This window comes from Salmo salar, chromosome 15, assembly GCF_965601325.2.
Source record: "Salmo salar chromosome 15, fSalSal1, whole genome shotgun sequence".
Taxonomy (NCBI): Eukaryota; Metazoa; Chordata; class Actinopteri; order Salmoniformes; family Salmonidae; genus Salmo; species Salmo salar.
The window spans coordinates 104,330,001-104,355,327 of record NC_138305.1 but is presented as its reverse complement, the minus strand read 5'-3'; the positions used below and the strand labels follow the sequence as shown (position 1 = coordinate 104,355,327).

At 45.2% G+C, this 25,327-nt stretch overlaps 1 protein-coding gene across 3 annotated transcripts in view; it reads right to left on the bottom strand.

The window, feature by feature from the left end:
* The window catches only part of LOC106572815 (protein kinase C zeta type), a 189,546-nt gene that overhangs the window by 75,916 nt on the left and 88,303 nt on the right, over window positions 1-25,327 (bottom strand). For all 3 annotated transcript variants that reach the window (XM_014147311.3, XM_014147314.3, XM_014147316.3), the window contains 4 exons: window positions 19,646-19,777; window positions 17,264-17,354; window positions 15,194-15,246; window positions 13,913-14,107 (listed from right to left, as the gene is read on the bottom strand). In XM_014147311.3, coding sequence (XP_014002786.1) covers window positions 13,913-14,107; window positions 15,194-15,246; window positions 17,264-17,354; window positions 19,646-19,777 — 471 coding nt within the window. The remainder of the gene's footprint in view (window positions 1-13,912; window positions 14,108-15,193; window positions 15,247-17,263; window positions 17,355-19,645; window positions 19,778-25,327) is intronic.

Genomic DNA, 25,327 nt, shown 5'->3' with positions numbered 1-25,327 from the left:
TTCACATGGAGAAGTCCACAGACCCACTCCAAAAGGCTTTCAGTGCCATCATCGACTCAGTGTTTTTTTTCAAACATGTCTCGGGACCTACACATTGCCACAATCATACCCTGGATCTAGTTATGTCCCGTGGAATAGATATTGTGTTTTTTCCTTATAATCCTGGACTATCAGAACACCATCTTATTATGTTTTCAATCTCAATAAATAATTTGTTTAGACTCCAACCAAGGATTTTCAAAAGCCGTGCTATAAATTCTTGGACAATCCAAAGATTCCTAGTGTCCTTCCTTCCTCCACCTACTCAAGGACATATCGGAGTACAAAAATAATTTAACTAACCACCTAACTGAGAATGTAAACTTAAAATAGCGTATTACCATAGATGCGGTCGCACAGCTAACAACAAAATAATGTGTCACAAGAAACTCTCCCCCTGGTATACAGAAAATACCAAGCTCTGAAGCAAATTACACTGGCTCCGACGCTCGTCGAATGTGGCAAGGGTTGCGTTCCACACTGAGTTCCCTGAATTCCTATCGGACCTTGTAGTCATAGCAGATAATATTCACATTTTTGGTGACTTTAATATTCACGTGGAAAAGTCCGCAGACCCACTCCAAAAGGCTTTCGGAACCATCATCGACTCAGTGGGTTTTGTCTAACATGTGTCCGGACCTACTCACTGCCACAGTCATACTCTGGACCTAGTTTTGTTCCATGGAATAAATGTTGTGGTTCTTAATGTTTTTCCTCATAATCCTGGACTATCGGACCACCGTTTTATTTTGTTTGCAATCGCAATAAATAATCTGCTCAGACCCCAACCAAGGATCATCAAAAGTAGTGCTATAAATTCTCAGACAACCCAAAGATTCCATGATGCCCTTCCAGACTCCCTCTGCCTACCCAAGGACGTCAGAGGACAAAAATCAGTTAACCACCTAACTGAGGAACTCAATTTAACCTTGCGCAATACTCTAAATGCAGTTGCACCCCTAAAAACTAAAAACATTTGTCATAAGAAACTAGCTCCCTGGTATACAGAAAATAACGGAGCTCTGAAGCAAGCTTCCAGAAAATTGGAACGGAAATGAAGCTACACCAAACTGGAAGTCTTCCGACTAGCTTGGAAAGACAGTACGGTGCAGTATCGAAGAGCCCTCACTGCTGCTCGATCATCCTATTTTTTGGGGGGGCTTTCACTTCAGCAGTAATACATTCATGAACTTCTTTGAGGAAAAGATCATGATCATTAGTTAGCAAATTACGGACTCCTCTTTAAATCTGCGTATTCCTCCAAAGCTCAGTTGTCCTGAGTCTGCACAACTCTGCCAGGACCTAGGATCAAGGGAGACACTCAAGTGTTTTAGTACTATATCTCTTGACACAATGATGAAAATAATCATGGCCTCTAAACCTTCAAGCTATATACTGGACCCTATTCCAACTAAACTACTGAAAGAGCTGCTTCCTGTGCTTGGCCCTCCTATGTTGAACATAATAAACGGCTCTCTATCCACCGGATGTGTACCAAACTCACTAAAAGTGGCAGTAATAAAGCCTCTCTTGAAAAATCCAAACCTTGACCCAGAAAATATTTTAAAAACTATCAGCCTATATCGAATCTCCCATTCCTCTAAAAAAAAAATGAAAAAGCTGTTGCGCAGCAATTCACTGCCTTCCCGTAGACAAACAATGTATACGAAATGCTTCAGTCTGGTTTTAGACCCCATCATAGCACTGAGACTGCACTTGTGAAGGTGGTAAATGACCTTTTAATGGCGTCAGACCGAGGCTCTGCCTCATGCTCCTAGACCTTAGTGCTGCTTTTGATACCATCAATCACCACATTCTTTTGGAGAGATTGGAAACCCAAATTGGTCTACACGGACAAGTTCTGGCCTGGTTTAGATCTTATCTGTCGGAAAGATATCAGTTAGTCTCTGTGAATGGTTTTTCCTGTGACAAATCAACTGTAAATTTCGGTGTTCCTCAAGGTTCCGTTTTAGGACCACTATTGTTTTCACTGTATATTTTACCTCTTGGGGATGTCATTCGGAAACATAATGTTAACTTTCACTGCTATGCACTTGACACACAGCTGTACATTTCGATGAAACATGGTGAAGCCCCAAAATTGCCCTCGCTGGAACACTGTGTTTCAGACATAAGAAAGTGGATGGCTGCAAACTTTCTACTTTTAAACTCGGACAAAACAGAGATGCTTGTTCTAGGTCCCAAGAAACAAAGAGATCTTCTGTTGAATCTGACAATTAATCTTGACGGTTGTACAGTCGTCTCAAATAAAACTGTGAAGGACCTCGGCGTTACTCTGTACCCTGATCTCTCTTTTGACGAACATATCAAGACTGTTTCAAGGACAGCTTTTTTCCATCTACGTAACATTGCAAAAATCTGACATTTTCTGTCCAGAAATGATGCAGAAAAATTAATCCATGCTTTTGTTACTTCTAGGTTAGACTACTGCAATGCTCTACTTTCCGGCTACCCAGATAAAGCACTAAATAAACTTCAGTTAGTGCTAAATACGGCTGCTAGAATCCGGACTAGAACCAAAAAAATTGATCATATTACTCCAATGCTAGCCTCCCTACACTGGCTTCCTGTTAAGGCAAGGGCTGATTTCAAGGATTTACTGCTAACCTACAAAGCATTACATGGGCTTGCTCCTACCTATCTTTCCGATTTGGTCCTGCCGTACATACCTACACGTACGCTATGGTCACAAGACGCAGGCCTCCTAATTGTCCCTAGAATTTCTAAGCAAACAGCTGGAGGCAGTGCTTTCTCCTATAGAGCTCCAATTTTATGGAATGGTCTGCCTACCCATGTGAGAGACGCAGACTAGGTCTCAACCTTTTAAGTCTTTATTGAAGACTCATCTCTTCAGTAGGTCCTATTACTGAGTGTAGTCTGGCCCAGGAGTGTGAAGGTGAAAGGAAAGGCAATGGAGCAACGAACCGCCCTTGCTGTCTCTGCCTGGCCGGCTCCCTTCTCTCCACTGGGATTCTCTGCCTCTAACCCTATTACATGGGCTGAGTCACTGGCTTACTGGTGCTCTTCCATGCGTCCCTAGGAGGGGTGCGTCACTTGAGTGGGTTGAGTCACTGACGTGGTCTTCCTGTCTGGGTTGGCGCCCCCCCCCCCCCCTTGGGTTGTCCCGTGGTGGAGATCTTTGTGGGCTATACTCGGCCTTGTCTCAGGATGGTAAGTTGTTGGTTGAAGATATCCCTCTAGTGGTGTGGGGGCTATGCTTTGGCAAAGTGGGTGGGGTTATATCCTGCCTGTTTGGCCCTGTCCGGGGGTATCATCGGATGGGGCCACAGTGTCTCCTGACCCCTCCTGTCTCAGCCTCCAGTATTTATGCTGCAGTAGTTTATGTGTCGGGGGGCTAGGGTCAGTCTGTTATATCTGGAATATTTATCCTGTCTTATTCGGTGTCCTGTGTGAATTTAAGTATGCTGTAATTCTCTCTTTCTCTCTTTCTTTCTCTCTCTCTCTCGGAGGACCTGAGCCCTAGGACCATGCCTCAGGACTACCTGGCATGATCACTCCTTGCTGTCTCCAGTCCACCTGGCCATGCTGCTGCTCCAGTTTCAACTGTTCTGCCTGTGGCTATGGAACACTGACCTATTCACCGGACGTGCTACCTGTCCCAGATCTGCTGTTTTCAACTCTCTAGAGACAGCAGGAGCGGTAGAGATACTCTCAATGATCAGCAATGAAAAGCCAACTGACATTTACTCCTGAGGTGCTGACCTGTTGCACCCTCGACAACTACTGTGATTATTATTATTTGACCATGCTGGTCATTTATGAGAATTTGAACATCTTGGCCATGTTCTGTTATAATCTCCACCCAGCACAGCCAGAAGAGGACTGGCCACCCCTCATAGCCTGGTTCCTCTCTAGGTTTCTTCCTAGGTTTTGGCCTTTCTAGGGAGTTTTTCCTAGCCACCGTGCTTCTACACCTGCATTGCTTGCTGTTTGTTGTTTTAGGCTGGGTTTCTATACAGCACTTTGAGATATCAGCTGATGTAAGAAGGGCTATATAAATACATTTAATTTGATAACACAGACATAATTCCATTAAAAGTGCAATCTGGGATTAAAAAAACAAAGCAGTCACCGCGCCACTTCTTTTGGTAAACGGTTGAGGGACAGGGCAGGACAAATGTAACCGCTTTAAAAGCCCATAAAATGTATGTTTCAATCCTTTACTGCCCTTTGAACAGTATATTGAGTGTTGACTGGTCCTGTGGGGCTCAGTAGGTAGACCAACACTACTGTAAATTGCTCTGGATAAGAGTGTCTGCTAAACATCTAACATGTAAAATGCTTTAGAAGGAATGGTCTTCTCGACAAGAATAATAGGTTGTAGTGTTGTCTGTCTCCGAGTTATACATTTAAACTTGAAGAACTCAAATAATTACAGGCCAAGAGAAGCTTCTCTCTCTCTATTATCAGAAACAGCTATCCTCTCCCTGTAATTCTGTCAGTCATCTGATGTGTGCTACAGTCGAACTCGGAAGTTTACATACACTTAGGCTGGAGTCATTAAAACTTGTTTTTCAACCACTCCACAAATTTCATGTTAACAAACTATAGTTTTGGCAAGTCGGTTAGGACATCTACTTCGTGCATGACACAAGTAATTTTTCCAACAATTGTTTACAGACAGATTATTTCACTTATATCACAATTTCAGTGGGTCAGAAGTTTACATACACTGCCATTAAACAGATTGGAAAATTCCAGAAAATAATGTCATGGCTTTATAAGCTTCTGATATGCTAATTTACATCATTTGAGTCAAATGGAGGTGTACCTGTGGATGTATTTCAAGGCCAACCTTGAAACTCAGTGCCTCTTTGCTTGACATAATGGGAAAATCAAAAGAAATCAGCCAAGACCTTAGAAAAAACAATTGTAGACCTCCACAAGTCTGGTTCATCCTTGGGAGCAATTTCCAAACGCCTGAAGGTACCACGTTCATCTGTACAAACAGTAGTACGCAAGTATAAACACCATGGAACCACACAGCCGTCATACCGCTCAGGAAGGAGACACATTCTGTCTCCTAGAGATTAACGTACTTTGGTGCGAAAAGTGCAAATCATTCCCAGAACAACAGCAAAGGACCTTGTGAAGATGCTGGAGGAAACAGGTACAAAAGTATCTATATCCACAGTAAAACGAGTCCTATATCGACATAACCTGAAAGGCACCTCAACAAGGAAGAAGCCACTGCTCCAAAACCGCTATAAAAAAAGCCAGACTACGTTTTGCAACTGCATATGGGGACAAAGATCATAGTTTTTGGAGTAATGTCCTCTGGTCTGATGAAACAAAAATAGAACTGTTTGGCCATAATGACCATCGTTATGTTTGGGGAAAAAAGGGGGAGCTGTAACGGCTGTCTTCATAAATGGACAAAGGCGCAGCAGGTATGTGAATACTCATATTTAATTTCAAATAAGGAGTAAAGCATCCACTTAACAAAACAATAAAGGTGACAACAGCAACAGTTCTGCAGGCTATAAACGCAGTGCAAAAACAACCACCCACAACCCCAAAGAAAAACACACACACCTATATAGGACTTCCAATCAAAGCCAACTCAACACACCTGCCTTCAATTGGCAGTCCCAATCAACAATACAAACATTCCCCATACACAAAACTGCCACGTCCTGACCCCAAAACTAAAACAATAGCTCCATCTGCTGGTCAGGACGTGACAGTACCCCCCCCCCCCCCCTCAAGGTGCAGACCCCGGAATGCACCTACCAACAGAAAACACCAACAAAAAACCCATAAACAATAACCCCTAAACAATAAGAGAGGGAAGGGAGGGTGGCTGCCGTCACCAACGGCACTGTGCTACACCCTCCCTCCCCAACCCACCTATCCTGGAGGTGGCTCAGGTGCAGGACGTGGACCTCGCTCCACCTTCGGCTTCGCCCACTTTGGTGGCGCCGATAGCTGCGCCGGGCAGACGGGCCAATCGGGCTGACCCTGGCAGACGGACCACTGGGGCTGGGTCGGAAGACATGCGGACCACTCGGGCTGGGCCGGAGGGCAGGAGGGCCACTCGGGCTGGGCCGGAGGGCAGGAGGGCCACTCGGGCTGGGCCGGAGGGCAGGAGGGCCACTCGGGCTGGACCGGAGGGCAGGAGGGCCACTCGGGCTGGACCGGAGGGCAGGAGGGGCACTCGGGCTGGGCCGGAGGGCAGGAGGGCCACTCGGGCTGGGCAGGAGGGCAGGAGGGCCACTCGGGCTGGGCCGGAGGGCAGGAGGGCCACTCGGGCTGGGCCGGAGGGCAGGAGAGCCACTCGGGCTGGGCCGGAGGGCAGGAGGGCCACTCGGGCTGGGCCGGAGGACAGGAGGGCCACTCGCGCTGGGCCGGAGGACAGGAGGGCCACTCGGGCTGGGCCGGAGGACAGGAGGGCCACTCGGGCTGGGCCGGAGGACAGGAGGGCCACTCGGGCTGGGCCGGACGACAGGAGGGCCACTCGGGCTGGACCGGAGGACAAGAGGGCCACTCGGGCTGGACCGGAGGACAGGAGGGCCACTCTGGCAGATCCTGACAGGCAGGGCACCCTGGCAGATCCTGACAGGCAGGGCACCCTGGCAGATCCGGGCAGTCTGGCCACTCTGGCAGAACCGGGCAGTCTGGCCACTCTGGCAGAACCGGGCAGTCTGGCCACTCTGGCAGAACCGGGCAGTCTGGCCACTCTGGCAGAACCGGGCAGTCTGGCCACCCTGGCAGAACCGGGCAGTCTGGCCACTCTGGCAGAACCGGGCAGTCTGGCCACCCTGGCAGAACCGGGCAGTCTGGCCACCCTGGCAGAACCGGGCAGTCTGGCCACTCTGGCAGCTTCTGACTAGCGGGCAGCTCTGGCGACTTACGACTGGCGGGCAGCTCTGGTGACTGTTGACTGGCGGGCAGCTCTGGTGACTGTTGACTGGCGGGCAGCTCTGGTGACTGTTGACTGGCGGGCAGCTCTGGTGACTGTTGACTGGCGGGCAGCTCTGGTGACTGTTGACTGGCGGGAAGCTCTGGTGACTGTTGACTGGCGGGCAGCTCTGGTGACTGTTGACTGGCGGGCAGCTCTGGTGACTTACGACTGGCGGGGTTGGGCTGACGCACTAGACTCCTGATGCGTGGGGCTGGTACTGGACGTGCCAGCCTAGAGACACGCACCTCCATGCTAGTGCGTCTAGCGGGAAACACCGGACCGAAAGGGCGCACTGGCGGTCTTGAGTGCAGGGTTGGCATCACCCCTTCCGGCTCGATGCTCACCTTGCCCTGGCACCTGCGGGGCACTGGTACTGGGCGAACTGGGCTGTGCGTCCGTATAGGCGAGATGGTGCGTACCTCAGCGTAACATGGCGCCCTCCACCTCATACGCACCTCCCTGTAGTCACGGGTAGCTGGCTTACGGCTCTTCCCTGGCCTGGCCAAGCTACCCGTGTGCCCCCCCCAAAAAAATTCTTGGGGGTGCCTCTCGGGTTTCCTACCCAACCGTGTTCCAGCATAACGTTCCCGTTGATTCCTCTGTCCAGCTGCCTCCACTCTCCTGAGTGCCTCCACCTGTTCCCATGGGAGGCGATCCCTTCCGGCCAGGATCTCTTCCCAGGTGTAGGCTCCCTTACCGTCCAGGACGTCCTCCCATGTCCATTCCTCCCTTTTCTTCTCCTGTGGCTTCCTCCTCTTCTGCTGCTTGGTCCTGGTTTGGTGGGTGGTTCTGTAACGGCTGTCTTCATAAATGGACAAAGGCGCAGCAGGTATGTGAATACTCATATTTAATTTCAAATAAGGAGTAAAGCATCCACTTAACCTGTTAGGGCTAGGGGGCAGCATTTGCACGTCTGGATAAAAAAAATGTACCCGATTTAATCTGGTTACTAATCCTACCCAGTAACTAGAATATGCATATACTTATTATATATGGATAGAAAACACTCTAAAGTTTCTAAAACTGTTTGAATGGTGTCTGTGAGTATAACAGAACTCATTTGGCAGGCAAAACCCTGAGACATTTTCTGACAGGAAGTGGATACCTGATGTGTTGTATTGACTTTAAACCTATCCCATTGAAAAACACAGGGGCTGAGGAATATTTTGGCACTTCCTATTGCTTCCACTAGATGTCACCAGCCTTTACAAAGTGTTTTGAGTCTTCTGGAGGGAGATCTGACCGAACAAGAGCCATGGAACGATGATGTCCCATTAGACACCTGGCGCGCGAGTTCATGTTGGGTACCCTCGTTCCAATACGTTATAAAAGAGTATGCATTCGTCCACCTTGAATATTATTCATGTTCTGGTTAAAAAAGGCCCTAATGATTTATGCTATACAACGTTTGACATGTTTGAACGAACGGAAATATATTTTTTCCCCTCGTTCATGACGAGAAGTCCGGCTGGCTTAGATCATGTGCTAACAAGACGGAGATTTTTGGACATAAATGATGAGCTTTTTTGAACAAAACTACATTCGTTATGGACCTGTGATACCTGGAAGTGACATCTGATGAAGAGAATCAAAGGTAATGGATTATTTACATAGTATTTTCGATTTTAGATCTCCCCAACATGACGTCTAGTCTGTATCGCAACGCGTATTTTTCTGGGCGCAGTGCTCAGATTATTGCAAAGTGTGATTTCCCAGTAAGGTTATTTTTAAATCTGGCAAGTTGATTGCGTTCAAGAGATGTAAATCTATAATTCTTTAAATGACAATATAATATTTTACCAATGTTTTCTAATTTTAATTATTTAATTTGTGACGCTGACTTGACTGCCGGTTATTGGAGGGAAACGATTTCCTCAACATCAATGCCATAGTAAAACGCTGTTTTTGGATATAAATATGAACTTGATAGAACTAAAAATGCATGCATTGTCTAACATAATGTCCTAGGAGTGTCATCTGATGGAGATTGTAAAAGGTTAGTGCATCATTTTAGCTGGTTTTATGGTTTTGGTGACCCTGTCTTTGACTTGACAAAACATTACACACAACTCTTGTAAATGTACTGTCCTAACATACTCTAAATTTATGCTTTCGCCGTAAAACCTTTTTGAAATCGTAAAACGTGGTTAGATTAAGGAGATGTTTATCTTTCAAATGGTGTAAAATAGTTGTATTTTTGAAAAATTTGAATTTTGACATTTATTTGGATTCAAATTTGCCGCTCTTGAAATGCACCTGCTGTTGATGGAGTGCACCACGGGTGGCACGCTAGCGTCCCACCTAGCCCATAGAGGTTAACAAAACAATAAAGGTGACAACAGCAACAGTTCTGCAGGCTATAAACGCAGTGCAAAAACAACCACCCACAACCCCAAAGAAAAACACACACACCTATATAGGACTTCCAATCAAAGCCAACTAAACACACCTGCCTTCAATTGGAAGTCCCAATCAACAATACAAACATTCCCCATACACAAAACTGCCACGTCCTGACCCTAAAACTAAAACAATAGCTCCATCTGCTGGTCAGGACGTGACAGGAGCCTTACAAGCCAAAGAACACCATCCCAACCGTGAAGCACGGGGGTGGCAGCATCATGTTGTGGGGGTGCTTTACTGCAGGAGGGACTGGTGCACTTCGCAAAATTGATGGCATCATGAGGAAAGAAAATTATGTGGATATATTGAAGCAACATCTCAAGACATCAGTCAGGACGTTAACCTGTTAGGGCTAGGGGGCAGTATTGACACGGCCGGATAAAAAACGTACCCGATTTAATCTGGTTACTACTCCTGCCCAGTAACTAGAATATGCATATAATTATTGGCTTTGGATAGAAAACACCCTAAAGTTTCTAAAACTGTTTGAATGGTGTCTGTGAGTATAACAGAACTCAAATGGCAGGCCAAAACCTGAGAAGATTCCATGCAGGAAGTGGCCTGTCTGACAAGTTGTGTTTCATCTTGGCTCTTTTTATTGAAGACTGAGGATCTTTGCAATAACATGACACTGCCTACGGCTCCCATAGGCTCTCAGAGCCCGGGAAAAAGCTGAACGATATCGAGGCAGGCTCTAGCTGAAACACTTTATCGCGTTTGGCAAGTGGCCGATCAGAGTACTGTGGGCTTAGGCGCGTGCCCGAGTCGACCGAATGCTTTATTTTCTTTCCTCTGTTTACCTAAACGCAGATTCCCGGTCGGAATATTATCGCTTTTTTATGAGAAAAATGGCATAAAAATTGATTTTAAACAGCGGTTGACATGCTTCGAAGTACGGTAATGGAATATTTAGAATTTTCTTGTCACGAATTGCGCCATGCTCGTCACCCTTATTTACCCTTTCGGATAGTGTCTTGAACGCATGAACAAAACGCCGCTGTTTGGATATAACTATGGATTATTTTGAACCAAACCAACATTTGTTATTGAAGTAGAAGTCCTGGGAGTGCATTCTGACGAAGACAGCAAAGGTAATAACATTTTTCTTATAGTAAATCTGACTTTGATGAGTGCTACATTTGCTGGGTGTCTAAATAGCTAGCCCTGTGATGCCGGGCTATCTACTGAGAATATTGCAAAATGTGCTTTCACCGAAAAGCTATTTTAAAATCGGACATATCGAGTGCATAGAGGAGTTCTGTATCTATAATTCTTAAAATAATTGTTATGCTTTTTGTGAACGTTTATCGTGAGTAATTTAGTAAATTCACCGGCAGTGTTCGGTGGGAATGCTAGTCACATGCTAGTCACATGCTAATGTAAAAAGCTGGTTTTTGATATAAATATGAACTTGATTGAACAAAACATGCATGTATTGTATAACATAATGTCCTAGGGTTGTCATCTGATGAAGATCATCAAAGGTTAGTGCTGCATTTAGCTGTGGTTTGGGTTTATGTGACATTATATGCTAGCTTGAAAAATGGGTGTCTGATTATTTCTGGCTGGGTACTCTGCTGACATAATCTAATGTTTTGCTTTCGTTGTAAAGCCTTTTTGAAATCGGACAGTGTGGTTAGATTAACGAGAGTCTTGTCTTTAAAATGGTGTAAAATAGTCATATGTTTGAAAAATTGAAGTTTTTGCATTTCTAAGGTTTTTGAATAACGCGTCACGGGATTACACTGGCTGTTACGTAGGTGGGACGATTTGGTGCCACCTACCCTAGAGAGGTTAAAGCTTGGTCGCAAATGGGTCTTCCAAATGGACAATGACCCCAAGCATACTTCCAAAGTTGTGGCAAAATGGCTTAAGGACAACAAAGTCAAGGTATTGGAGTGGCCATCACAAAGCGAGCTAAATCACTTCCATGCTCGCTTCAAGGCAAGCAACACTGAGGCATGCATGAGAGCATCAGCTGTTCCGGACGACTGTGTGATTGCGCTCTCCATCGCCGACGTGAGTAAGACCTTTAAACAGGTCAACATACAGAGGGCTGCGGGGCCAGATGGATTACCAGGACGTGTGCTCCGGGCATGTGCTGACCAACTGGCAGGTGTCTTCACTGACATTTTCAACATGTCCCTGATTGAGTCTGTAATAACAACATGTTTCAAGCAGACCTCCATAGTCCCTGTGCCCAAGAACACAAAGGCAACCTGCTTAAATGACTACAGACCCGTAGCTCTCACGTCCGTAGCCATGAAGTGCTTTGAAAGGCTGGTAATGGCTCACATCAACACCATTATCCCAGAAACCCTAGACCTCTCCAATTTGCATTCCGCCCAAACAACACCTATGTGAGATTGCTATTCATTGACGACAGCTCAGCGTTCAACACCATAGTACCCTCAAAGCTCATCACTACGCTAAGGAACCTGGGACTAAACACCTCCCTCGGCAACTGGATCCTGGACTTCCTGACGGGCCGCCCCCAGGTGGTGAGGGTAGGTAGCAACACATCTGCCACGCTGATCCTCAGCTCCCCAGGGGTGCGTGCTCAGTCCCCTCCTGTACTCCCTGTTCACCCACGACTGCATGGCCAGGCACGAATCCAACATCATCATTAAGTTGGCAGACGACACAACAGTGGTAGGCCTGATCACCGACAACGACGAGACAGCCTATAGGGAGGAGGTCAGCGACCTGGCCGGGTGGTGCCAGAATAACAACCTATCCCTCAACGTAACCAAGACTAAGGAGATGATTGTGGGCTACAGGAAAAGGAGCACCGAGCACGCCCCCATTCTCATCGATGGGGCTGTAGTGGAGCAGGTTGAGAGCTTCAAACTAGAATGGTCCAAACACACCAAGACAGTCGTGAAGAGGGCACGACAAAGCCTATTCCCCCTCAGGAAACGAAAAAGATTTGGCATGGGTCCTGAGATCCTCAAAAGGTTCTACAGCTGTAACATCGAGAGCATCCTGACTGGTTGCATCACTGCCTGGTATGGCAATTGCTCGACCTCCGACCGCAAGGCACTTCAGAGGGTAGTGCGTACGGCCCAGTACATCACTGGGGCTAAGCTGCCTGCCATCCAGGACCTCTACACCAGGCGGTGTCAGAGGAAGGCCCTAAAAATTGTCAAAGACCCCAGCCACCCCAGTCATAGACTGTTCTCTCTACTACCGCATGGCAAGCGGTACCGGAGTGCCAAGTCTAGGAAAAAAAAGCCTTCTCAACAGTTTTTACCCCCTAGCCATAAGACTCTTGAACACGTAACCAAATCGTTACCCACATTGGCTAACCGGGCTATCTGCATTGTGTTCCACCACCTGCCAACCCCTCTTTTTATGCTACTGCTACACTCTGTTCATCATATATGCATAGTCACTTTAACCATACCTACATGTACATACTACCTCAATAAGCCTGTCTAACCGGTGACTGTATATAGCCTTGCCACTGCTATTTTCAAATGTCTTTTTACTGTTGTTTTATTTCTTTACTTACCTACAAACACACACACACACCTTTTTTTCGCACTATTGGTTATAGCCTGTAAGTAAGGATTTCACTGTAAGGTCTACACCTGTTGTATTCGGTGCACAAACTTTGATTTGATTTGAAAGCCCTGAGCTCATCCTATAGAAAATGTGTGGACAGACCTGAAAAAGCGTGTGCGAGCAAGGAGGCCTACAAGCCTGACTCAGTTACACCAGCTCTGTCAGGAGGAATGGGACAAAATTCACACAACTTATTATGGGAAGCTTGTGGAAGGCTACCTGAAACGCTTGACCCAAGTTAAACAATTTAAAGGCAATACTACCAAATATTAATAAAGTGCATGTAAACTTCTGACGCACTCGGAATGTGATGAAATAAATAAAAGCATAAATATATCATTCTCTACACTATTATTCTGACATTTCACATTCTTAAAATAAAGTGGTGATCTTAACTGACCTAAAACAGGGATTTTTTACTAGGATTAAATGTCAGGAATTGTGAAAAACTGAGTTTAAATGTATTTGGCTAAGGCCTATGTAAACTTCCGACTTCAACTGTATGTATAATAGTGATACCATACCTCCACCTAGAGGTGGAAACTATAATCTCTCAATAATTCTTCAAACACATCATCCTCAGTTTTTTTTAAATCTTCCCTATCTTCTCCTTACTTATTGTACTCCCTCAGTTCTCCTCCCTATCTTTAAATCAATTTGACTCATAATTTTCCTCGTTAAGGCCAATTTACGTTACAATAACTTCTTCCCTTTTTCCTGTCTTTGTCATCGTTCCTTCACGCCTCCTCATCTTTTTTCCACTTCTCTTTTCATCCCCCCTGAGATCCTCTTCTTTTCTCATTTCATCCCCCGGCTTCTGTGGACTCATACACTCTTTTTCCTCCCTCTACTCTACATCCTCCTCTTTTCATCTCTGTCCTCCTGCTTCCCCTCCCTCCCTCCCTCCCTCCCTCCCTCCCTCCCTCCCTCCCTCCCTCTCCTGCTCCTGCCTCTCACCTCGTCGTCGTGCACCAGTTCCTTCTTGACCACCTTCATGGCGTAGATCTGTTCATTCTTCTTGAGTCGCACCAGCAGCACCTTGGCGTAGCTGCCGCGGCCGATGACCCGGATCAGGTCAAAGTCCCCCAGGCCCAGCGCCATCTCCTGGGAGATCTTGATACCGTCGATCCCACCCACCACCGCTTTGATGTCCTGAAGGGGTGGTTTTGATGGGAAATACATGTTAGAAAAGACCCAGATACCAGCACACTGTTGAATGCCCCTGATGTTTATTAAAACCTTATGGTTATAGACAGAGCTGGAATCACTGACATGTAGATATGATACTAACATATAAGAACCTGTGTGACATTTTTGTGTGATAAAATATACTGAACAAAAATATAAACGCAACATGCAACAAATTCAACGATTTTACTGAGTTACAGTTCATATAAGGAAATCAGTCAATTGATATAAATTCATTAGGCCCTAATCTATGGATTTCACAAAACTGGGCAAGGGTGCAGCCATGGGTGGGCCAGGGAGGGCATAGGCCCACCCACTGGGGAGCCAGGCCCAGCCAATCAGAATTTGTTTTTCCCCACAAAGGGGCTTTATTATAGACAGAAATACTCCTCAGTTTCATCAACTGTCCAGGTGGATAGTCTCAGACAATTCCCGCAGGTGAAGAAGCCGGATGTTGAGGTCCTGGGTTGGCATGGTTACACATGGTCTACAGCTGTAAGGCCGGTTTGATGTAATGCCAAATTCTCTAAAACGACATTGGAGGCGGCTTATGGTAGAGAAATTAACATTAAATTCTCTGCCAACAACTCTGGTGGACATTCCTGCAGTCAGCATGCCAATTGCGCTCTCCCTAAAAACTTGAGACATCTGTGCACAATTTAGAGTGGCCTTTCACTGTCCCCAGAATACGGTGCACCTGTGTAATGATCATGCTGATGAATCGGCTTCTTAATATGCCACACCGGTCAGGTGGATAGATTAAATTAGCAAAGGAGAAATGCTCACTAACAGGGATGTAAACTAATTTCTACCCAAAATTTTAGATAATATTTTTGTGCGTATGGAACATTTCTGGGATCTTTTATTTCAGCTCATGAAACTTGGGACCAACCCTTTACATGTTGCGTTTATATTTTTGTTCAGTGTAGAATGGGCTGTTCTGTGTTCTAGAAACAGAATAGAATGTTTTACATTCTAGAATACCAGAACAATCCATATCATAAACGAATGCATGACTGACATTTACTTTGTGTGTCTAAATGAACTCACCTTCGAGTCCTCTTCCACTTTGTCCACTTTGCGACTGTGTGGTAGGAAAGTTACTGAAGAGAGAAACAACTTGTTACCTGAGTTGTGATGGAAAGTTCTACACAGTGAAGACTGGGCATTAAAAACCTACGGGATATTTCGTCTAAAGCCATCCCCATTCAAATAATATACAGTATAATATGCTATTTAGCAGACACTTTTATCCAAAGTCACTTATAGTCATGCGTGCATAGATTTTACTTATGGGTGATCCTGGGAATTGAACCCACTGTCCTGGAGTTGCAAGCACCAAGCTCTACCAACTGAGCTACAGAGGACCATGCTTTACCAACTGAGCTACAGAGGACCTAATAGGGTACTCCTCAAGAATCCATGGCTCCATCTCAATTAATCTTTCTGTGATTCCTTGCATCCTATCTCCTTGCCTCCTCAACCGTATTGGAAGGAAAAGGTCAAAAATTATTTTGAGAAGGAGACAAGCAGAGAGGATACAAGGAATCGAGGAAAGATTCATTGAGAAAGAGTCCAAGTGAGAATCTTAATTGCATTGCCTTGATTCCTTGCGTCCTCTCTCCTCGCCTCCTTCTCAAAACTCATTGGATGAGAAGATCAGAGAGAGTGTGTGCACGAGGAATCAAGGAAATGCAACTGACATTCTCCCATAATCAAGGGAGCATTGTGGGACATGTAGTTCACCTTTGTGGCCAGCAGAGGGCATCATGCTCTGCAGAGTGAGTTGCAGCTTCTTCCTGCCTCTGCCCAAGTAGGTCAGCCCACTGGTGAGTACTGTTACTATACTGTACTATACTGGACTATACTGTAATATACTGTACTGGACTATACTGCACTGGACGATACTGTACTGTACTGGACTACACTATACTGTAATATACTATACTGGACTATACTATACTGGACTATACTGTGATATACTATACTATACTGGACTATACAGTACTGGACTATACTGTACTGGACTATACTGTAATTTACTGTACTGGACTGTACTGTACTGGGCTATACTGTACTGGACTATACTGTACTGTTAATATACTGTACAGGACTATACTGTCATTTACTGTACTGGACTATACTATGCTGGACTGTACTGAACTATACTATACTGAACTATACTACACTGGACTATACTACACTGGACTATACTGTGCTATACTGTACTGAACTATACTATACTGGACTGAACTATACTATACTGAACTATACTGTAGTGAACTATAGTGTACTGGACTGAACTATACTATACTGGACTATACTATACTGAACTATACTAAACTATACTGAACTATACTATACTGAACTATACTATACTGGCCTATACTGTACTGAACTATACTATACTGGACTATACTGTACTGGACTATATTGTACTGAACTATACTATACTATACTGGACTAAACTATACTGGACTGTACTATACTGTACTGGACTGAACTATACTGAACTATAGTGTACTGGACTGAACTATACTGGACTGGACTGAACTAAACTGGACTGTACTGAACTATACTGTACTGAACAGAACCAGTGCACAAAGAGGTGAAGGCCCTGTGCACAGCAGTGCATCTTGTTCAAGTTGCTGCTTCTGGCAGAAAAAAACACACACCTGGACAGACAATGGCCGACTTCAATTCTTATTTGTAAAATTGCGCTGTGCAGAATAGTGCATAGAAACTAAGCTTTGGGACCAGCCTGTAAACAACAATGGCATGCTGATTCAAACATGCTCTTATCTCGCTGTGTGGGAGGAGTCTTCTTTCTTCTTCATTTTTTTTATAAACCTGGAAATCTAGTTATTGGTTTTGATTGAATAGTGTCTTTAAAGCCTTTGTAATTAGTATTCACAAAGTGTTTTCAGGGTAGGAGTGCTGATCTAGGATCAGTTTTACCTTTTCATAATGAATAAAGACAGATCAGCACTCCTACTCTGTGATGCTTTTTGAATACAGGCCCAGACCCAGTGCACTGATACCAAGACTACAAGGTCACAAGGTCTCCTACTTCTCATATTATGTCTATATTGAAAGAAACAATATTTTATAGGAACTGACTTCCATCTGTATCCTCTGTGTGTTCAGGGGGGAGGTCCACCTCTTCACTCTTCTCATCTAAAGGGGGCTCCTGTGATGGCATGACTGGATCCTGCCAAGAGAAGACAGGCAAATAGGATGACTGGATTCTGCCAAGAGAATACAGGCAAATAGCTGCATGTGGTTTTGAGGCTGCTTAAAGAGCATCCTGACTAGGTCCTTGGAGACACTGGGAAGAAGAGGCTTCCGTTTTAAGAGGTTTTCCATTGATAGACATCTTAGGCACATGGAGGTATCTTTTCAACAAAATAAAGAACACAGAAGTTGAGAAGTCTGGATATTTCTCGCAACAATGCACTTATATGAATAATTTTATGCGGTTCTAACCATGGAGGCGTTGGCTTTTCAAAGGGGATCAAGGTGTTTGTTGATAGAGCATTGTCTGATTGCATGAAAGCAAAACAGCCTGTTAGTACATCCTGACTATTGACCTGGGTTTTCGGTACCAGATTTGTTGTAGTCTAGCCCTGGATTCCAGGCCTCGCTTACATTGTTCTGATTGCCTGTCAGTAGATGTCGATTTTTCTAAAACAACCACCCCTTCCATACCTCTTTAGAAGTGCAGCGTAAGCTAATTTACGGTGTTAGCATTGCTAGGAAAGGCAATTTTTTTCATAATTTGGCTGAAATGACACCACCCCACGTGGGCACCAGTGAAATTTATTGGCTTTCGGTTTCGATTCTCCGCCTCTGTTTGAATGTGCCTATTCCTATTGTTGGGAGGGGAAAACGGCTTGGATAGCCATTTTTAAATGTACATGTTAGTCATTTAGCACCCAGAGCAATTTACAGTTAGTGCAATCCTCTTAAGATGGGTGGGGGGGCAGTTCCTCTTGCTCGTAGGCAAGTACCATGGTCTTGTAGTGGATGTGAGCTTCGTGGAGTGTGCGGAGAAGTGGGGTGACATGGAAGAACTTGGGAAGGTTGCATTCTGGATAAGTTGCAGGGGTTTGATGGCACAATTGGGGAGCCCAGCCAACACCGAGTTGCAGTAGTCTAGATGTTATAGAGCATGAACCTGCAGGAGCGAGTCACTGCTTTGATGTTCGCAGAGAACGACAGGGTGTTGTCCAAGGTCACGCCAAGGTTCTTTGCACTCTGGGAGGGGGACACTGTAGAGTTGTCAACCGTGATGGAGAGGTCTTTGAGCAGGCAGGCAGGCCTTCCACGGGAGGAAGAGCAGCTCCGCCTGGTTGAGGTTGAGCTTGAGGTGGTGGGCCGACACCCAAGCTGAGATATCTGCCAGGCACGCAGAGATGTGTGTCGCCACCTGGGTGTTAGAAGGGGAAAGGAGAAAAGTAGTTGAGTGTCATCCGCATAGCAATGATAGGAGAGACCATGTGAGAATATGACAGAGCCGAGTGACTTGGTGTGTTGAGAGAAGAGGACCTAGAACCGAGCCCTGGGGAACACCAGTCACAAGAGTATGTGGTGCAGACACAGAACCCTCCACCTTCTTTTAGCTTGTCTCTGACAAGAACGTCAACAGGCTTTCATACCGAAGGTGAGGTGAAAGCCTGGTAGAGGCTAGCTCTAATCTTAATGCTTCTTTCTGTATGTTAGCAGTCTGTCACTAGAGATCAACCTTGTGATGTTTCAGTATACGGTATACACTACAGTATGGAAGTGTCCCAAATGGCACTCTATTCCCTATGGGCCCTGGTCAAAAGTAGTGCACTAAACAGTGAATAGGGTGGCATTTGAGACGCAGCCTATATCTATACGCAGTGGATTTGAAACTTGCCCATAGCATGTTGGCTGGAGTACATTGCCAACTATTTCTCATGAAATGACAGACCAGTATCTTGCTCTGTTGGCTAAGGTAGTTGGCTTTGAGTTATATACAGTATGTGTTTTGCAGAAGGTTGCTAGTTCGATCCCCACTCGGGGCAGAACAGCATTCACTATGTTACAAATACACATTAGAACATCAATAGCAATGTTTAATTCAGACTTTTGAATAATTCACAGTTTTGTTATCTGAATTCATTGATTACCTTGATCTTTTACTCTAAACAAGTTGGATTGTTGAAATGCAAAACTTGGTTTCAACCTAAAGCAGTTTAATACTACTCATTCGCCCTCCCAACTCATTAATTCAGACGTTCACTTAAGTTTATGAAGTATCTATGAAGTGCTTATGAAGACTGTAAATGCTCTAAAAAGCCTTTATAAGCTCACCATATGCCTTTTGCACTGCAGTTTGTGAAGTGTCTATGTAGTGCTTATGAAGACTTTATGAATGCTTTATAAATAGTAAGTTCTTCCGAAGCTTTGACATGACGGATTGGCCAGAGTACTCACCACAGAACTAGAATGAGATTCTATTTCTATGGTACTCACCATATGCCTTTGGCAGGTCAGAGGGACGAGTTTGTGACAGCGCTTATGGACCAGCAGTTTGCAGTTGATACACTTGTAGCCCTGCCTCCCCAGCCCCCATATCCTTTCACTGCAGTGGCCACAGTACGCTTTCTGTTGGGGACAGACAGACACAGACAGACAGAAAGAAAGACAGACAAAGACAGACACAGACAGACAGAGGGGGAGACAGGGATTGTTACACTATCAGTCTGAGCTGATGACAATGGTATGATACTATCGCAGTCATTGATCAAGAATCAATGGAGGCAAGGCAGACACACATGAAGAAGGTGATCATGATGGAGGAAGGGTGGATTTAAGCCTAGGTGGCATCTTACATCAACTGGGAGCATGCTTGTTTGTAGTCGTCCTTTTAACTAACAGTCACAGCAACTCATCTATGTTTCGCAGCTGTCTATTTACCTCCACAAACTGATGTTGGCATTAAGATTGCACTCAACGAGCTGTATAAGGCCATAAGCAAACAAGAAAATGCTCATCCAGAGGCGAAGCTCCTAGTGGCCGGTGATTTTAACACAGGGAAACGGAAATCTGTTTTACCTCATTTCTACCAGCATGTCACCTGTGCAACTAGAGGCGAAAAAACTCTGATCAACTTTACTCCACACACAGAAACTCATACAAAGCTCCCCCTCGCCCTCCATTTGGCAAATCTGACCATAACTCTATCCTCCTGATTCCTGTTTACAAGCAAAAACTCTAAACAGGAAGTACCAGTGACACGTTCAATATGGATGTGGTCTGATGAAGCGGATGCTAGGCTACAGGACTGTTTCACTAGGACAGACTGGAATGTGTTCTGGGACTCATTTGATGGCATTAAGGAGTTTACCACATCGGTCACAGGCTTCATTAATAAGTGCATCGACGACATCCTCTCCACAGTGACAGTACGTACATATCCCAACCAGAAGCCATGGATTACAGGCAACATCCGCACTGAGCTAAATGCTAGAGCTGCATCCTTTAAAAGGTACAGGACACTAACCCGGACGCTTATAAGAATACGCCCTCTGAAAAACAATCAAACAGGCAAAGCGACAAGACAGGACTAAGATCGAATCCTACTACTTTGGCTCTGACGCTCATCGGATGTGGCAGGGCTTGCAAACTATCACGGATTACAAAGGGTAACCCAGCTGCAAGCTACCCAGTGACGTGGCTGGCTTGTGTCTTCACAGACATTTTCAACCTCTCCCTGACCTAGTGTGTAATACCTACATGTTTCAAGCAGACAACCATAGTCCCTGTGCCTAAGAACGCCAAGGTAATCTGTCTAAATGACTATCTCCCCGTAGCACTCACATCTGCAGCCATGAAAAGCTTTGAAAGGCTGGTCATGGCTCACATCAACAATATCATCCCATTTCAATTCACATACCGCTCCCAACACTTCCCTTTCTCTCTTGTACAAACGGACCACCTATGTGAGAATGCTGTTCATTGACTACAGTGCAGCGTTCAACACCATAGTGTCCTTCAAACTTAGCACTTAGCTAAGGACCCTGGGACTGAACACTTCCCAACTGGAGTCTGGACTTCCTGACGGGACGCCACCAGATGGTGAGGGTAGGCACCAACACGCTGACCCTCAACATGGGGGCCCCTCAGGGGTGCGTGCTTAGTCCCATCCAGTACTCCCTGTTCACAGGTAAGCAGAATTCGTTTTTCCACAAAAAAAGGCTTCATTACAGACAGAAAAACTCCTCAACTCCTAGCCGGATGTGGAGGTCCTGGGCTGGCGTGGTTACAGGTGGTCTGCGGTTGTAAGGCCGGTTGGATGTACTGCCAAATTCTCCCCCAAAAAGTCAGAGCCGGCTTATGGTAGAGAAATTAACATAAAATGATCTGGCAACATCTCTGGGGAACAATCCTGTAGTCAGCATGCCAATTGCACGCTCCATCAAAACTTGAGACATCTGTGGCATTGTGTTGTGTGACAAAACTGCACATTTTAGAGTGGCCTTTTATTGTCCCCAGTATAAGGCAAAGGCACTGTTGCTATGGAGAATCCGTAAAGACTCACTTCAAACCTTAGCTACTACTAACCCACTGCTCCCCAGCCCAAACTGACTCAGAGAGAGAGAGAGACCGATAGAGAGAACGAGAGGGAGAGAGGGAGTGAAGCAGAGAGAGAGAGCGACAGAGAGCGAGAGAGAGAGAGAGAGAGAGAGAGAGAGAGAGAGAGAGAGGGGTTCAGGCGAGTTATAAATAAATCAAGACATCCACTTTTATTTGTCAAAATAAAATCCCTCTCAGCTCAGCGCAGACAGTGGGGGCGTAATTAAGGCACCTGTTCTGAGGTGAGAAACTTTGAAGACAGACATTCGGCACTCCCCATCAAGACTTTGGGGAGTGCATTTCCATAGCAGATGAGAAACGAAGGTCCATAACATATGCTCTTCGTTCTTTAAAAGAGCCACAACATCTTCAGATGCTTCTTTGACTCACTAGCTGTGTTCCATATTCTAAAGACACTAACAAAGCTACAACTAGCTGTGTTCCATGTTCTAAAGACAATAACAAAGGTACAACTAGCTGTGTTCCATGTTCTAAAGACACTAACAAAGGTACAACTAGCTGTGTTCCATGTTCTAAAGACACTAACAAAGCTACAACTAGCTGTGTTCCATGTTCTAAAGACAATAACAAAAGGTACAGCTAGCTGTGTTCCATGTTCTAAAGACACTAACAAAGGTACAGCTATCTGAGGAAAGAGGTGATACTAAGGGACCGAAAACTCTACAAGACAAACGTATTTTGGTCTCACTACTAGTCTCTTGCCTCTTCCTCCCTGATGGGACAGTAAAATATCACCCCTGATCAGTCTGTATCTATCGAGGAACCCCAAAAAGGTCCCTGGTTGAGTCCCAAAATGGCAGTCTATTCCCTAGGGTGTCCTTTAGGATGCACTTCCTGTTTGAGCCAGCTCACTGTCAGCTCCAAAATGGCTGCTAATCACTAGCAGAGTACTAGGGACGCAATGTGGAATGAGCGCTGTTTAAAGTGCCTTAGCTCGGCATGTGGTTGGCCTTGAGTCAGACAGGTGAAACCAATCTCTGAGACGTCCTTGACTGGCCGCCACAGCGACAGATATTCCCCACAGCGACAGACATTCCCCACAGCGCTGTTGGATAACAGACATTATATATTGTTATTCCAGCTTGGGGAATTTACATTAGATATTCAGTTGTGGTTGGACAGGAATGTTTTTTTTCATGTTCACACAAACGGGTTTCTAACAATGCAACAACAATATATGTTTAATGAACATGACGGTTAAATAAATCTACTTTGTGCAACTGAAAACAGCAAAGGAACAACTGAACAGCCCTTCTGTAAGTCAACCGAACAACAAAACTGAGAAAAATTGTCATGCAATTTACCGGACAAAATAAAAAATCAGTTTCTCTCTCTTCTTCTCTCTCTCCCTCTCAGTGTCTGCTTCAGTCTCAGTGGAGTTCTGTGAACTGACATGACTCTGCTTGTCAGGGTTCTACTTGCAAGGTGCTAATGAAGTAACAATCTAGAGAGTATCTAAAGTCAGTCAGGGTGCTAATGAAGTAACAATCTAGACAGTAGCTCCAGTCAGTCAGGGTGCTAATGAAGTAACAATCTAGAGAGTATCTCCAGTCAGTCAGGGTGCTAATGAAGTAACAATCTAGACAGTATCTCCAGTCAGACAAGGTGCTAATGAAGTAACAATCTAGACAGTATCTCCAGTCAGTCAGGGTGCTAATGAAGTAACAAACTAGACAGTATCTCCAGTCAGTCAGGGTGCTAATGAAGTAACAATCTAGACAGTATCTCCAGTTAGTTTGGGTGCTAATGAAGCAACAATCTAGACAGCATCTCTAGTCAGACAAGGTGCTAATGAAGTAACAATCTAGACAGTATCTCCAGTCAGTCTGGGTGCTAATGAAGTAACAAACTAGACAGTATCTCCAGTCAGACAAGGTGCTAATGAAGTAACAAACTAGACAGCATCTCCAGTCTGTCATCCCTCTAATGGAGCAACAATCTAGACAGCATCTCCAGTCTGTCATCCCTCTAATGGAGCAACAATCTAGACAGTACTTCCAGTCAGTCATCCCTCTAATGGAGCAACAATCTAGACAGTACTTCCAGTCTGACATCCCTCTAATGGAGCAACAATCTAGACAGCATCTCCAGTCAGTCATCCCTCTAATGGAGCAACAATCTAGACAGCATCTCCAGTCTGTCATCCCTCTAATGGAGCAACAATCTAGACAGTACTTCCAGTCAGTCATCCCTCTAATGGAGCAACAATCTAGACAGTACTTCCAGTCTGACATCCCTCTAATGGAGCAACAATCTAGACAGCATCTCCAGTCTGTCATCCCTCTAATGGAGCAATAATCTAGACAGCATCTCCAGTCTGTCATCCCTCTAATGGAGCAACAATCTAGACAGTACTTCCAGTCAGTCATCCCTCTAATGGAGCAACAATCTAGACAGTACTTCCAGTCTGTCATCCCTCTAATGGAGCAACAATCTAGACAGCATCTCCAGTCAGTCATCCCTCTAATGGAGCAACAATCTAGACAGTACTTCCAGTCTGTCATCCCTCTAATGGAGCAACAATCTAGACAGCATCTCCAGTCAGTCATCCCTCTAATGGAGCAACAATCTAGACAGTACTTCCAGTCTGTCATCCCTCTAATGGATCAACAATCTAGACACTACTTCCAGTCTGTCATCCCTCTAATGGAGCAACAATCTAGACAGCATCTCCAGTCAGTCATCCCTCTAATGGATCAACAATCTAGACAGTACTTCCAGTCTGTCATCCCTCTAATGGATCAACAATCTAGACAGTACTTCCAGTCTGTCATCCCTCTAATGGAGCAACAATCTAGACAGTACTTCCAGTCAGTCATCCCTCTAATGGATCAACAATCTAGACAGTACTTCCAGTCAGTCATCCCTCTAATGGAGCAACAATCTAGACAGTACTTCCAGTCTGTTATCCCTCTAATGAAGTAACAACCTAGACAGCATCTCCAGTCAGTCATCCCTCTAATGGAGCGCTGGCTCTTAGCTGCAAACACTAACTGCAGGAATACAACATTCTGATACATGATGTGCACCAGAGGTACTATAGGACCCCATTATGTCAAACGGGTGGCATTCACAAAACATCTTTCTCCTCAACAACAGAGGGGGGAGATAGAAATGGAGAGAGAGCAGGAAGGAGAGGGATGGGATGGGATGGAGAGAGAGAGAGAAGTGAGGAGAAAGGGTTGGTAAGGGAGAGAGATAAAGAGAGGGAGGGGCGTTGTGAGGGATTTAGAAGGGACGGATGGAGAAAGAGGGGGATGGAGAGAGAGCAGCTAAGAGAGGGAGGGATGGAGAGAGAGGAGAAACCTGACCTACTTCTGCTAAATGACTTGTTAATACTGTATAGAGGATAAAGATTAAAAAAAGAGGGATGGAAAGAGAGGGAGGGATAGGAGAGACGTTGGGGAAAGACTGCACCAACCAGAACTGACCGACTGTAAAACCATATGTCATGGCAACGATCGTAATTATGTCAGAACTGTACACATAGTGGCCCACACGTGACATAGTGACAAAGCCATCAACCTTAGACAAGCATTTGATATAGCCAACATGTGA